At 40.1% G+C, this 17,083-nt stretch overlaps 1 protein-coding gene across 1 annotated transcript; it reads right to left on the minus strand.

Moving 5' to 3' along the window:
• Window positions 1-1,243: 1,243 nt before the first annotated feature.
• On the minus strand, window positions 1,244-2,062 carry LOC117279553 (uncharacterized). Its single transcript, XM_070192889.1, has one exon. It carries the CDS (start codon window positions 2,060-2,062, stop codon window positions 1,244-1,246), a length of 819 nt encoding a protein of 272 aa, XP_070048990.1.
• Window positions 2,063-17,083: the final 15,021 nt, after the last annotated feature.

A 17,083-nucleotide genomic window follows, 5' to 3' on the forward strand; every position in this document is an offset into this window, starting at 1 on the left:
AAAATGTATTTCATTGAATAGAGGATAGAAGGATTTGACAACAAAACAAGTAACCTAAAATCCGAGTTACAAACCTGTAATAACCCAGATAATGAAAATAGCAACAGAACAAACAGACAAGACTCACATAGACAAAATAGAGGGATAGAAGGGTTTGACTCAATAAAACAAATAAAATCTTGATCACAACCCTGAAATAAACCAGATAATAGAAAAAATATCAAAACAAACTACCAAGATTCCTTCATAGTGAGGAGGGAATGACTTTTCAATTGCTGAGCTTGACATTTAGCCACAAATTTGCTCATCACAATCACCAGGGCCTTCTCCAATTTCAATATCATTAACTTCAGTCAACAAGTTTCCGAGAGGATTCTCATGCTCCATGTCACCACGTACCATCCCCAAAAAGTGTGCATCATCATGTGCATGTAAAGGATCATGTATGATATTCATGGCATCAATGTCCTGGACCACAATTAGTTTTTCCTGTACCATCCTTTCTATTTCTCTTTTCAAATCTCGACAGCTTTCAACACTATGCCCCTGGGCATTAGGTTTTAGAAGGGTCAAAGTTTCTTGAACGTGGATCCACATAATTTGGACGAATAGATGTAATCATGCCATAATATTTTAATTTCTCAAACAAGCTTGTATAGGACTCCCCTATTGGTGTAAAATTATCTTTCGTCCTCTGCTCCCCGCTATATTTTTGCCTTGGAGGTGGGTTATTGGACGCTTGAAACTTTTGTGGAGGCTGATGGGAATTTTGCGATGTTGGTGCTCGCCTTCTAGGGTGTGTTGGTACCTGGGCTTATGACTCTGGATTATGGACGACATGCTGAGGTGGATCAACAGAGTATTATGGATTCTGAAGTGGATAGCAACGCTCAGGGGAATCATAGAAAGTTTGATGAGGCTGCCCACATTTTTGAGATGTTCTCCTAGGACCTCTTCTCGACCCTGATGTCGTCATGGTCTCTTCATCATTCTCATTTGTGTCACTAAAATTACCAGATCCAATCTGGACAGTCTGAGTTGTGGCTTTAAGAATTGCTTGACTTATAATTCTTCCTGTCTTGAGGCCATTTTCAATCATTTCACCAATCTTGATTGCTTCCGAGAAAGGTCTGCCTATTGCGGACATCATATTTTAAAAATAGTCAGGATCTTGGGCCTGAAAGAAGACATTGATTAACTCGTGGTCATCCATGGGTGGCTTAACTCTACTCGCTTTCTCTCTCTATTTAATGCCATATTCCCTGAAACTTTCAGTTGGCTTCTTTTTCAGGTTTGAAAGGGAATTGCGGTTTGGAGCAATGTCGATGTTGTATTGGAATTGTCGGACAAAGTCCTGGGCCATGTCATCCCTGACATACCAGCGAGATGTGTCTTGATCCATAAACCATTCGGAGGCTACTCCCGTAAGGCTTTCCCCAAAATAAGCCATCAGTAATTCTTCCTTTCCTCCCGCACCTCTTAGTTGATTGCAAAACCTTTTCAGGTGGGCTATGGGGTCTCCATGTCCATCATACTTTTCAAATTTGGGAGTCTTGAAACCAAGTGACAAATGGACATCGAGGAACATACATAGATCCTTGAAGGCAATACTCTTATGACCCGCCAACTCTTGCATGTTTTTTAACTGTTGTTCTAAGCTTTTCATTCTTTGGGTCATTTCTTCTTGTGCCATCTTTCGGGCAGGCTTCTCAATTTTTGTAGGAAGATCAAATAGGTACAAGTGGTACTCAGGAGAGTGGTACTGTTCTTGCTGGGTAGCAAATTGTGACTCATGAGTTTTCCTCTGCACTACCATCGGCTGTGGGATGGTGAAGATAGGCATAACAGTAGTAGTTGTCTGATTGGTTGTCAATGGCACACTTTGGGAGCGCGCAACAGAAGTTCCAGCTGTCATCGTACAATTGGGATAAAGACTGAGCCCAGGTAGATGAGATTGATCAGACAATGAGACTGGAATGGTAGTAGTCGAGATTAATGTGAACTCTGGGAAACCATGAATAAGAAAAGGCGGTCCTTGGCCATTGGCCCATGCTTGACACATTTTAGTCATTTGCTACTTCATACTCTATTTTCCTCAACCACGATAGACTCTTGTTGAACCCTCTGATCCTGAGCCTCTTGAGTACCCGTAACAACTTCAATGTCAGCTGTCATTTTTTCTTGGATCTTGTGTTGTCAGCTTATCACTAACCGACCACCTTAAACTTTCTTTACCATTCAAAACAAAGAACACGTTAGAATGGGCTGAGTCAATTATTATCAAGTTTTATTTTTTTGGATTTTGAATTTTTAAAAATGGTTGATCGAACCAGATGTGGGTTGCCTACTTATCATGTGAAAACATGAATCAGATCTTTGCGTAGTTCGGGATACCGAGAACAAAGTACATAAGCTAGTTTTTTTGATTTTTTTTTATTTGTTCTTTGAGAATTTTTGAAAGAAAAGACTTCTAAAGAAAAAGAATTTTTTTTTTAGATTTTGATATTTTTTCCTTTGAATTTTCTAAAGAACGACTTCTAAAGAAGAAAGAAAATATTTTAAATTTTGATTTGAATTTTTTTTTCTTATTTTTTTCGAATGAAAGACTTCGGAAAAGAAGGAAAATATTTTTGGATTTGAATTTTCTTTTTTGATTTTCTAAGGAAAGAAGTCTAAGAAGAAATTAAGAAAAGGAAAATATTTTTGGATTTTTTTTTTTGAAAATTGGGGGCCGAAACCGATGAGGTTTGCCTACGTATCTCACATCCGGTGAGAATCAGACCCGCGTAGTTCGGTACAAGACTTGATAGATTTTGACCATTTTTGATTTTTGTTTTCAAAATTGTTTTGTATTTATTTATAGTAAAACAAATCATTTGTACAAAACTAGGGGAATGATTTTTTGTTTTTTTCTATTCCGCTCAACTAATTTTCTAAAACCAGTCCACAATGCAAGCAAGCCTTCCAAATGATGCAGCAAGTAGCACATAAGTAAACAGGATGGTCTAAAAAAGGATACTTGTCTTATACGGACTCGGCCCCTGTGCCGAGTTTCGCTAAGTCAAATGCACGTGATGCAAATAAAGCGAACCTACTAGGGATATCCAGCATGATGTTTGTTCTTTTAGGTTTAAATCCTAGTGAAGAAGGTATCTAGACTGGCTTATTCGAGCGGACAACTCGAGTCGAGAAGGGTCAGCGTACCGGTAGCATTGGTTTCCGGCTTAGCTGGTGGTGCTCCCCGCCTAAAACATGTGTGACTAAAATCCTTTATCGGGTGACAAGCACCTCAGCTATCTCAAAGAAAGCGGGATATGTCAAGCAAATGCCCAATTTTAATTTCAAGAAGACTTAGAGGGGGTACGTGAGATGACAATTTATAATATACAATTCTACAATATCAAAGCGGTAAAAAGTAGACAAGTAGCACATTAGGCCCACATAAATCACAGTATATAAAAAATTAATAAAGCCAAATAAAAGTCAACGTGTACAAACTCGAATTCTAGTAAGTTCCCCAGCAGAGTCGCCAGAGCTGTCACACCCCTTTTTACCCCCAAAAGATATGTATGTTGTGTGGATTGTGGGTTGAAGAGTTTTTCCAATTAAAGTGACAAATTTGAAATAGGGATTATTTTGTTATTCAGAGTGACCACTTGGAATTGATTTTTGGTGTTCCAAGTCACCTTTTATTTGAATCCCTAGTCAAAGGAAAGTTTGACTCATTTATTATTGGTCTGCAAAAATAAATTTCGGATAAGAAATTATGTTGACCGGGGAGAAGGTGTAAGGCATTCCCTGAGTTCTGTGGTTCTAGCACGGTCGTTTTATTGACTTAAACTTGGCTTGAATTAAATTTTTTTTGGATAAACTGTGCTTTATTTGATTTTTATGTTTGCCTATGTCCGCTTTTATTATTAAAATATGGAATTATCTTTGAAACGAATCACGTGTGTGAATCCGTTTTTTTATTGTGCCAAAATCATGTCACGCGTATGTGTAACAGTTAATAGCATTTTATTATATTAAGATTGTTTTGGACAACGTTGCGCGAACGCGTACTTTGATTTATTTTTTAAAATCATAATTATGTCACACGAATGCATACATAATCACAATGACATATTTGTTACGAGAACGTGCCTAAAGGCATACTAGTATTTTTGAGTAATTCGGAGCTCTTGATTATTGAAGAAACAAGTCAACGTTTAACTAAATAACCAAGGTGCAATGTGACTTATTTCAACCAAAAACTTCATTCTTATCCCAAGCTTATATCAGATTTCCAATACTAGTAGCCCATTTATTTGGCCCAAGTTCTATAGCAACTAGCCTTTACGTCCTTTTAACTCTAACAAATTTCAAATCGTTGTTTCCCTTTTTAGATCTAATAAAGAAAATAATATTATTCTATTTATACATATGATATCCGATTAATACAAATAATAATATATATATATATATATATATATATATATATATATATATATATATATATATATATATATATATATATATTACTTTAACACACTTGCAACTACATACTAACAAGAATATCATTTAACTTAAACATTCATAATGCAAACAAATAAAAGATTGGATTGGAAATATATATATATATATATATATATATATATATATATATATATATATATATATATATATATATATATATATATATATATATATATATATATATTACTTTAACACACTTGCAACTACATACTAACAAGAATATCATTTAACTTAAACATTCATAATGCAAACAAATAAAAGATTGGATTGGAAATAGACCTTTATATTGACTAGATCAAACTTTACACTTCTGTAACTCAACCATCCAACCGAGAACAAAGACCACGACCGTAAACCTTTGATGGAGGCAACCTCGATGGACCTCTCGAATCACAAACAGAACCAACAATCTGTAACCTCGAAACTCCAAAACTCTGATACTAGCACTCGGTAGTTATGGAGCTGTTTTGTGAGGTGTGTTTGGACTGATTTTCAGCTGGGTTCTTAGCTGGATTTTTGTCGTGTTTTTGGGGCTGCTTTGGGAGGTTTTTTAGCTGGGTTTGGGACTGATTTTCATTGCTTTTTTTGGGGGGGGGGGAGGGGGCTGGTTTAAAGGTAATTTTTAGCTGGTTTTTATAAAGTTTAGATGGTGTTTTTCATGGTGTTTTTGGTGAGTTTCATGGCTGAAACTGGTGCTATTTGGTTGAGCTTTTTAATGAATTTTTTGGGTGAAGTTTCATGGAGGAGGCTGACTGGGGGAAGAAGAAGTAAGTGCTAGGATTTTTCTTTTGCTCTCTTCCGTCTCTCTCTATCTTGTGTATTTTCAGATCTGTTTTTCTCCTCTTGTGTGTGTACATATATTAAGAAAAGACGAGAAGAGTAGTGTTGAAAATGAACGATGGGTCAAGGAATAGTGACACGTGTATAGTGTAGTAGGTGGGTGATGGGACAAGAAAATAGTGAAAGAGGAGTGGGATATGACACGTGAATAGTGTAGTAAGTGGGTGATGAGACAAAAAAATAGTGTAGGGAAGGTAGGAAGTAATTTTATTAGATTTGGTTCGTGATTCAAATAAATTCTTCTGCCCTCTACGTAATAGACTTTGTTAAAAATATTACATATTCTCTAATAAAGCCTACTGAAAAAAATAATATAAAAGTTAAAATATCAAAATTAAACTTAAAACTATTTAAAATACTAAAAACAAGTCGGAAAATTTTTAAATATAGTTAAATATTAGGTGCTCACAAGTACATGAGCATCTAAATGATAACATAGTCTGACTAATAAAACATTGTCTGCAAATATAGAATAGTACATACAACTGAAAGGAAAGAGAGACAAGGTCTGCGGATGCCAAGCAGCTACCTCGACAGTCTCCAACAGATAAAACTCCGAAATCTAGCAGCCGCCATATCTCGAAGTACCTAGATCTCCACATGAAGTGCAGAGTATAGTATGAGTATAACTGACTCCATGTACTCAATAAGTAACAAGACTAACCTTTAGGCTGAAAATAGTGACGAGCTCAACAGGTACAGTCCAGTATAGAAATAACAGTACAGAAATGTAGGCATTCTTTCAAGTTCAACAGTTAAACTCTGTACAAATAAAATAGATCAATTCTGAATGATATGAGGAATATGACATCTCTATATCTACATGCCAATGTACATGCTGAATGTGATGAACCTCAGTGGAAACCTCGTGTACTCACACTCTCAAAATAATCAATCACTCAGTACTGTATATGGCCAATCCAGCCCAGGGAAGATCCATCCCATATATATATACATCAACTGACAGTCAGTCACTCAGTACTGTATAAAGCCAATCCAGTCTAGGGAAAGATCCATGCCCAAATATAAATGATTCGGACAAGATACATGTCTAGGGAAGATCCACCCTTCAATATAAATGCTTCGGGAAAGATCCATGCCCAGCGAAGATCCATCCCTCAATGTAAATGCTTCGGGCAAGATCCATGCTCAGGGAAGGTCCATCCCTCAATATAAATGCTTCGCGCAAGATCCATGCCCAGAGAAGATCCACCCCACAATATAAATCAACCGCGCTCACTGTAGCGGGTGCAGACTCCGGAGGGACTCCTTTAGCCCAAGCGCTATAATAGCCAAATCCAGGCATAAATAATAAAACATGATGCGGCGTGCATCCCGATCCCATAAATATCACTCAAAATCTCCAGTCTCTCGGGCTCTCAATGACCCAAAAATCAACGTGACATGATGATATGATGTATCAATGAATGACAACAGAGACTGAGATATGATATGCAAATGATAGATGTGACTAAGTACAAAATTTTAAATTTAAACAAATAATTCAATAGCATTAAGACCTCTGTGGGTCCTAAATATATCGGCACGTAGCCTAAACATGATCTTTGACATGAGTCTTAGCTCAATTTCCTCTAACACGTGGGAGATATGTGGACAATGACATGATTATTTGATTATGCAACTCCACGGAATGAATTAAGTCACAATTCCTATGGTGCACGCCCATACGCCATCACCTAGCATGTGCGTCACCTCCAAACAATTCATATAACACGAAATTCAGGGATTCATACCTTCAAAACCAAGTTTAGAGGTGTTACTTACCTCAAACCGTGCAAGTTCTTTATTCCAATATGCATTTGCCTCGCGAATCGGCCTCTGAACGCCTCGAATCTAGTCACAATTAATTTGATGTAGTCAACACAAATTATAGGAATTAATTCCATATAAAAATATTAATTTTCCAACAAAAATCCAAAATTCAACTCAAAAATCGTCAGTGGAGCCTACATCTCAGAACCCGAAAAAAGTTACAAACTATGAACGTACATTCAACCACGAGTCCAACCATACCAAATTTACCAAATTTCGACATCAACTCGACCTTCAAATCCTCAAATCTTATTTTTAAATCTCTAGGTCCAAATCCTCGAACTTTACCCCAAAGATACGTAATCTAGTCGGCATACTCGATGATAATTCAATATTATTGACTAACAATGATCACAAGTGACTTACCTCAATATTTCTCGTGAATTATCTCTGAAAAATCGCCTCAACCCGTGTTAAAAATGTCCAAAAATGAGAAAATCTCGGACCCCTCTATTTTTGTACACTGCCCAGAGGTTTCGCTTCAGCGGAATTTTTAACCACTTCTGCGCAACTGCTTCTGCGGTCTTTCTTCCGCTTCTGCGCCCTTTTTGCTTCTGTGGACAAGAGTCTGCTTCTGCGAAGAAGTTGTCCACTTCTGTGGACCTTGCGCTTCTGCGACACCCCTTCCGCATATGCGGTCTCGCAGGTGCAGAAATTTTCTCGTACCTGTGACCACTGCCTTGCCAGCACACTGCCCGCATCTGTGCTTGCCAAGCTCGCTTCTGCGAGCTCGCACTTGCGAGAAAAGTTCTGCAGGTGCGATTGCATCAGTAGGTAGCAACTTCCCACTTTGTTCTAAGTCCATGTTTTGATCCGTTAACTATCTGAAACTCACCCGAAGTCCCCAAGACCTCAACAAAATATACCAACAAGTTCTAAAACATCATACGAACTTAGTTGAAGCCTCAAATCACATCAAACAATGCTAAAACCACGAATCGCACCCCTATTCAAGCCTAATGAAAACTAACAAATTCCAACTTCTACATTCGATGCCGAAACCTATCAAATCAAGTCCGATTGACCTCAAATTTTTTACACAAGTCATAAATGACATAACGGACCTATTCCAATGTTCAGAACTGGATTCCGACCCCGATATTAAAAAGTCAGCTCCTGGTCAAACTTCCAAATATTCCATTTTCTAATTTCGCCATTTCAAGCCAAAATCAACTACGGACTTCCAAATAATTTTACGGACACACTCCTAAGTCCAAAATTACCATACAGAGCTATTTAAATTATCAAAACTCCATTGCAAAGTCATTTACACATCGGTCAACTATTTCAACTTAAGCTTTAAATCTCGAAACTAAGTGTTCTAATTCATTCTAAAACCTCCCCAACAAGTTACATAATTATAATTGAACACATGATAAGCAGTAAATGGGGGAACAAAGTTGTAATACTCAAAATGATCGGCTGGGTCGTTACATTCTCCCCCTCTTAAACAAACGTTCGTCCTCGAACAGGTTTAGAATCATACTTGGAGCCTCAAATAGGTGTGGATATTTGCTCCGCATCTCCCGCTCAGTCTCCCAAGTAGCTTCCCCGACTGGCTGGCCTCTCCACTTTACTTTCACTGAAGCTATGTTTTTTGATCTCAACTTTCGAACCTGCCGGTCCAAAATGGCCACCGGCTCCACATCATAAGTCAAATTACCATCCAACTGCACTGTACTGAAATCCAAAACATGAGACAGATCTCTGACATACTTCGGAGCATGGATACATAAAACACTGGATGAATACCCGATAGACTAGGCGGCAATGCATTTTTATAAGCCACCTCTCCAATCTTCTTAAGTATTTCAAAAAGCCCAATATACCTAGGACTCAACTTGCCCTTCTTCCCGAACCTCATAACACCCTTCATAGGCGAAACTCAGAGTAGTACCTTCTCTCCTACCATGTAAGCAACATTGCGAATCTTCCGGTCGGCATAACTCTTCTGTCTAGACTGCGTCGTGCGAAGTCGATCCTGAATCAATTTGACCTTCTCCAAAGCATCCTGAACTAAATCAGTACCCAATAGCCTAGCCTCACCCGGCTCAAATCAACCCACCGGAGACCGACATCTTCTCCCATACAAAGCCTCATACGGAGCCATCTGAATGCTTGATTGGTAGCTGTTATTGTAGGCAAACTCTGCAAGTGACAGAAACTGATTCCAAGAACCCCCAAAATCTATAACAAAAGCGCGTAGCATTTTTTCAATATCTGAATAGTGTGCTCGGACTGGCCATCCATCTGAGGGTGAAATGTTGTACTCAACTGAACCTGTGTGCCTAACTCTCGCTACACTGCTCTCCAAAATTGTGACATAAACTTTGTGCCCCGATCTGAAATGATGGACACTGGCACAACGTGAAGGCGAACAATCTCGCGGATATAAATCTTAGCCAACCGCTCCAAAGAATAAGAAGTACCAACTAGAATAAAATGTGCGGACTTGGTTAACCGATCAACAATCACCCAAACAGTATCAAACTTCCTCAAAGTCCGTGGGAGTATAACTACGAAGTCCATGGTAATACGCTCCCACTTCCACTTTGGAATTTCAAGTCTCTGAAGCAATCCGCCAGGTCTCTGATACTCGTACTTCACCTGCTGATAATTTAAACACCGAGCTACAAACCCCACTATATCTTTCTTCATTATTCTCCACCAATACTGTTTTCTCAGGTCCTGATATATCTTTACGACACCCGGATAAATGGAATACCGCAAATTGTAGGCTTCTCCAAGAATCAACTCACGCAATCCATCTATATTTGGTGCACAAATCCGACCATGCATTCTCAAAATCCCATCATTTCCAATAGTAACATCTTTGGCATCGCCGTGTTGGACTGTGTCCTTCAGGACAAGAAAATGGGGATCATCATACTAGCGCTCCCTGATGCGGTCATATAAGGAAAACTGGGAAACCATACAAGCTAGAACCCCGACTGAGCTCCGAAATATCTAATCTCACAAACTGATTGGCCAAGGCCTGAACATCAACTGCAAGATGTCTCTCACTAACAGGAATGAATGCAAGGCTACCTATACTCACAGTCTTTCTACTCAAGGCATCGGCCACCACATTGGCCTTCCCAAGATGATACAGAATAGTAATATCATAGTCCTTTAGCTGGTCCAGACATCACCGCTGCCTCAAATTAAGATCCTTCTGTTTGAACAAGTGCTGGAGATTCCAATGATCTGTAAATACCTCACAAGACATACCATAGAGATAGTGCCTCCAAATCTTCAATGCATGAATGATGGCTATCAATTCTAAATCATGAACAGGGTAGTTCTTTTCGCGAGGCTTCAACTGGCGCGAAGCATAAGCAATCACTCAACCCTCCTTCATTAAGACACACCTAATACCGATCCGAGAAGCATCACAATACACTGTATAAGAGCCTGAAGCTGAAGGTAAAACTAGAACTAAAGTTGTGGTCAAGGCAGTCTTGATCTTCTGAAAGCTCTCCTCATACTCATCCGACCACCTGAATGGAGCACCTTTCTGGGTCAATTTAGTCATAGGCACCGCAATAGACGAGAAGCCCTCCACAAAGCGATGATAATAGCCGGCCAAGTCGAAAAAACTCCGAATCTCGGTAGCTGAAGATGGCCTGGGCCAACTCTGAACTACCTCTGTCTTCTTCGGATCCACCTTAATTCCCTCACTGGACACTATGTGTCCTAAGAATGCCACCGAACTAAGCCAGACCTCACACTTAGAGAATTTGGCATAAAGTTTCTCCTCTCTCAGCCTGTGTAGTACAATACTCAAATGTTGTGTATGCTCCTCCTGGCTACGTGAGTACACCAGAATATCATCAATAAATACTATGACAAATGAATCAAGATATGGCTGGAATATATTGCTCATCAAGTGTATGAATGATGTTGGGGCATTGGTCAGCCCCAAAGACATCACGATAAATTCATAGTGACCATAGTGGGTCCTAAATTCCGTCTTTAGAATATCCGAATCCCGAATTTTTAACTGGTGATACCCAGACCTCAAATCAATTTTAGAGAACACCATCGCTCCCTGAAGCTAGTCAAATAAATCATCAATATGTGGCAAATGATACTTGTTCTTGATTGTAACTTTGTTCAACTACCTGTAGTCGATACACATCCGCATAGTACCGTTTTTTTTTCACAAATAGAACTGGTGCACCCCAAGGTGACACACTAGGCCTAATAAACCCCTTATCAAGAAGTTCCTAAAGTTGCTCTTTCCATTCTTTCAATTCAGCTGGTGCCATACGATACAGAGGAATAGAAATGGACTGGGTGCCCGACACCAAGTCAATACCGAAATCAATATCCCTATCGGATGGCATACCCGGCAGGTCTGCAGGAAATATATCCAGAAAATCTTGCACTACCGGTACAGAATCAATAGTAGGAGTGTCTACATCAACAACTATCACAAAGGCCAAATATGGCAACCACCCCTTCCCAACCATCCGTTGGGCCTTCAAGTAAGAAATTACCTAGCTGAGAATATAATCTAGAGAACCTCTCCACTCGACCTTCGGCAATCTCGGTATCGCCAACGTCATGGCTTTTGTGTGACAGTCCAGAATAGCATGACATGGAGATAACCAACCCATACCCAAGATTATATCAAAATCAACCATACTAAGCAATAAGAGATCAACTCTAGTCTCCAGTCCCCCAATAATTACCACACACGATCGATACACATGGTCCACAATAATAGTATCGCCCACAGGCGTGGATACATAAACAGATGAGACTAAGGACTCATGGGGCATATCCCGATAACGAACAAAATATGATGATACATACAAATATGTGGAACTAGGGTCAAATAATATAGAAGCTTCCCTGTGGCACACTGAGACAATACTTGTGATCACTGCATCTGAAGCAACGACATCTGGCATGGCAGGAATAGCATAGAATCGGGCCTGACCGCCACCTGATCGGCCTCCCCCTCTTGGGCGATCTCTGGTTGACTGAGCCCCACCCCGAGCTAGCTAGGCGAGTGGTGAAGCAACTGGTGCTGAAGTCGTAATTTGACTCCTCTACTGAGCTGAACCTCCCGTAAGGCGGGGCAATATCTCTTTATGTGACCCAAATCTCCACACTCAAGACAACCCTTCTCTAAAAATGTCGGAAAGTACTGAAGTGGACCCCGAGAACCAAAATAACTACCAGAAGAACCTGGTACAGATGAACCTTAAACTGATGGTGCACGAAATGAACTCTAAGCTAGAAGTGCACTAAGAGAAGACTGACTCGATCGAGCACTACATGAACCATGGTTAGCTGATGCGCCACGATGAGTTGAACGAGCCATCTGAGCGGGCCTATAAGGACGATCCCTGCTGTGATAGACCTGTCCCCCAGAAGGAACACCGCTGGAATTACCCGGACCATGAGACCTCTTGGCCTCCCTCTCCTCACACTCCTGAATATGGACCATCTCTAACCGTCGAACACTATCAACCACCTCGTCGAATTTAGCACCTGCTACATTTCCCAGAGTCATAACAAAATAGAACTGATGGTTGAGGCCATTAATGAACCTCCTGATCTTCTCTCTCTCAGTGGGAACCAACCAAACTGTATGACAAGCCAAAACTGAAAACTGCATCTCATACTGGGTCACGGACAGGTCCTCCTGACGTAAATGCTCGAACTGCCTGCGCAGTTCCTCTCTGCGGGTCTGTGGCACATACTTCTCCAGGAATAATACGGAGATCTCATGCCATGAAAGTGGTGCCGCACCAACTTATCTGTTACTCTCGTAAGTCTCCCACCATCTGAAGGCTGCCCCGGTCAGTTGAAAAGTAGTAAATGAGACCCCACTGGTCTCCAGAATACCCGTTATATGAAGAATCTGCTGGCATTTGTCCAAGAAATCCTGAGCATCCTCTGACTTAGTTCCACTGAAAGATAGAGGATGGAGTCTCCCAAACCTCTCTAGTCTCTTCTGCTCCTCATCATTCATAATAGGACCCACTTAGGCATAAGCAGCTGCAACCGGCTGGACTGGTAGTGCCCCCGATATCTGAAGTCCCTGCACTACCTGCTCTGGAGTACGGGCGATAGGGGTATGAGTACCTCCCCCGGCCTGAGAAGTGGCAGGTGCGGCCTGAGCCAAAACCACCTGAGCAATGATAGTGCAAATAGTCAATATCTGTGATAAAGCCTCCTAAGGGCATGGATCACAATAGGCATAGTTGGTGCTTGAGCTGGCCCCGCCAGCTCAACTATATCTGGAACCTGCTCCTGAGCTGGAGCAACTGGTGGTTCTACAGGTGCTGCTCCAACTGCAATACGAGCTATACCTCGACCTCTACCACGACCTCGGCCTCTACCACGGCCCGGGCCTCTCGTGGACCTAACTGGTGGCACTGGTGGCTGGCCGTCCGATCCAGTAGTATGTGTCCTCATCATCTGTGAGAGAATAGAATAACAGAAATTCAATTTCCAAAATCAACAAATTCGCACGACAGAATACAAGAAAGTAAAATTTTCCTAAGGGTTCGACAGCCTCTCGAAGGTAAGTACAGACGTCTTTGTACTGATCCGCAAGACTCTACTAAACCTGCTCATGACTCATGAGACGTATGTAACCAAGGCTCTGATACCAACTTGTCACAACCCAAAACCATACCTGTTGTGATGGCACCTATCTTAATACTAGGCAAGCCGATAACCTCAATAAACCAAAAATTTCTTTAAGTTCGAAAACATATTATTTAAATTTAATAGAAAATCCCACAAATACTGACATAAATACGCTCCCAAAATCCGGTGTCACTGAGTACATGAGCATCTAAATGATAACATAGTCTGACTAATAAAACACTGTCTGAAAATATAGAACAGTACATACAACTGAAAAGAAAGAGAGACAAGGTTTTCGGACGCCAAACAACTACCTCGACAGTTTCCAACAAATAAAACTATGAAATCTAGTAGCCGCCGTATCCGGAAGTACCTGGATCTGCACACAAAGTATAGAGTATAGTATGAGTACAACCGACCCCATGTACTCAATAAGTAACAAGACTAAGCTTTGGGCTAAAAGTAGTGACGAGCTCAACAGGTACAATCCAGTATAAAAATAACAGTGCAGAAATGTAGGCATGCTTTCAAGTTCAACAGTTAAACTCAGTACAAGCAAAATAGAGCAATTCTGAATGATATGAGGAATATGACATCTCTATATCTACATGCCAAAGTACATGCTGAATGTGATGCACCTCAGTGGAAACCTCGTATACTCACACTCTCAAAATAATCAATCACTTAATAATGTATATGGCCAATCCAGCCCAGGGAAGATCCATCTCATTATATATATATATATATATATATATATATATATATATATATATATATATATATATATATATATATAAACTGACAGTCAGTCATCCAATACTGTATAAGGCCAATCTAGCCCAGGGAAGATCCATTCCCAAATATAAATGATTCGGACAAGATCCATGTCTAGGGAAGATCCATCCCTCAATATAAATGCTTCGGGCAAGATCCATGCCCAGGGAAGATCCATCCCTCAATGTAAATGCTTGGGGCAAGATCCATGCCCAGGGAAGATCCATCCCTCAATATAAATGCTTCGGGGAAGATCCATCCCTCGATATAAATCAATTGCGCTCACTGTGGGGGTAAAGACTCCAGAGGGGCTCCTTCAGCCGAAGCGCTATAATAGCCAAATCCAAGCATAAATAATAAAATATGTTGCGGCGTACAGCCCGATCCCATAAATATCACTCAAAATCTCCAGTCTCCCGGGCTCTCAATGACATGACAATCAACCTGACATGAAGATACGATGTATCAATGAATGACAATAGAGACTGAGATATGATATGCAAATGATAGATGTGACTGAGTACAAAATTGTAAATTTAAACAAGTAATTCAATAGCAATAAGACCTCTGTAGGTCCCAAAAAATATCGGCACGTAGCCTAAACATGATCTTTAACATGAGTCTCAACTCAATTTTTTCTAACACGTGGAGGATATATGGATAATGATATAATTATTTGATTATGCAACTCCACGGAATCAATTAAGTCACGATTTCTATGATGCCCGCCCACACGCCTGCCACCTAACATGTGAGTCACCTCCAAACAATTCATATAACACGAAATTCAGGGATCCATACCCTCAGAACCAAGTTTAGAAGTGTTACTTACCTCAAATCGTACAAGTTCTTTATTCCAATATGCCTTTGCCTCGCAAATCGGCCTCTGAATGCCTCGAATCTAGTCACAATTAATTCGATACAGTCAACACAAATTATAGGAATCAGCTCCTTATGAAAATACTAATTTTTCAACAAAATCCGGAATTCAACTCAAAACTCGTCAGTGGAGCCCACGTCTCGAAACCCGACAAAAATTATAAAATATGAACACCCATTCAACTACGAGTCCAACCATCCAAATTTACCAAATTATGACATCAACTCGACTTCCAAATCTTAAATTTTTATTTTGAAATCCCTAGACCCAAATCCTCGAATTTCACCTCAAAAAATACGTAATCTAGTCGAAATACTCAATGATAATTCAATATTATTGACTCACAATGATCACAAGTGACTTACCTCAAGATTTTCCGTGAATTCTCTCTTAAAAATCGCCCAAAACCGCGTTTGAAATGTCTAAGAATGAGGAAATCTCGGACCCCTCTGTTTTTGTACACTGCCTAGTGCTTTTGAACCTGCGACCCTTTTAATCGCTTCTGTGAGATCGCTTCTGCGGTCAACACTTCCGCACCTGTGGAACTTCTGCTTTTGCGGTCCTAAATCCGCTTCTGCGGACTCGGTTCTGCGAGATGAGGACTGCTTCTGCGGAGCCCCTCATGCCATGCCCCTTCCGCTTCTGCGCTGCCTCTTTCGCATCTGCGATATCGCAGATGCGGAACTTCCCTCGCATCTGCGACCTCTGCCCATACTGCTCCAGTCCGCTTCTGTGATCAACATCTCGCTTCTGCGGTCAGGCACCTGCGACCAATTCCATCGTAGGTGTAATTGCACCAGAACTGGAAATTTTTCCAAAATTTCTCCAAGTCGAGATTTTGATCCGTTAACCATTCGGAATCCACCCGAGGCCCCCCGGAACCTCAATCAAATATACCAATAAGTCCCAAAATATTATACGAACTTAGTCGAGGCCTCAAATCATATCAAACAATGCTAAAACCACGAATCGCACCCCAATTCAAGCCTAATGAAAACTAACGAATTCCAACTTCTACATTCGATGCTGAAACCTATTAAATCAAGTCCGATTGACCTCAAATTTTGCACACAAGTCATAAATGACATAACGGACCTATTCCAATTACCAGAATCAGATTTCGACCCCGATATCAAAAAGTTAACTCCCGGTCAAACTTTCAAATTTTTAATTTCCTATTTTCGCCATTTCAAGCCTAATTTAACTACAGTCTTCCAAATAATTTTTTCGGACATACTTCTAAGTTCAAAATCACCATATAGAGCTATTGGAACCATCAAAACTCTATTCCGGAGTCGTTTGCACAAAAGTCAAACTCCGGTCAACCCGTTTTATTTAAGCTTCCAACATAAAATTCATTCTTCCGAACTAATTCCGAAACACCTGAAAATCAAAACCAACGATTCACACGTCGTAATACATCGTATGAAGATATTTAAGGCTTCAAATAGTTGGAAAGAGCGTAAATACTCAAAACGATCGATCGGATCGTTACAGCTAAGGTCCTTTGTGCTTTTAATATAATATAGATATAGATAGATAATAGTCTTACATGTTATATGTCAATTTCCACAAAACTTCTAAAAGTACTAAAGATATTGCGGGTGATATTGTAAACATGTAAAGTAT

This window comes from Nicotiana tomentosiformis, chromosome 2 (assembly GCF_000390325.3).
Source record: "Nicotiana tomentosiformis chromosome 2, ASM39032v3, whole genome shotgun sequence".
Taxonomy (NCBI): domain Eukaryota; kingdom Viridiplantae; phylum Streptophyta; class Magnoliopsida; order Solanales; family Solanaceae; genus Nicotiana; species Nicotiana tomentosiformis.

What these genes read in the sequence shown, in the direction of transcription:
- LOC117279553 (XM_070192889.1), bottom strand. Translation starts at nt 2,062, where the DNA reads ATGTGTCAAGCATGGGCCAATGGCCAAGGACCGCCTTTTCTTATTCAT.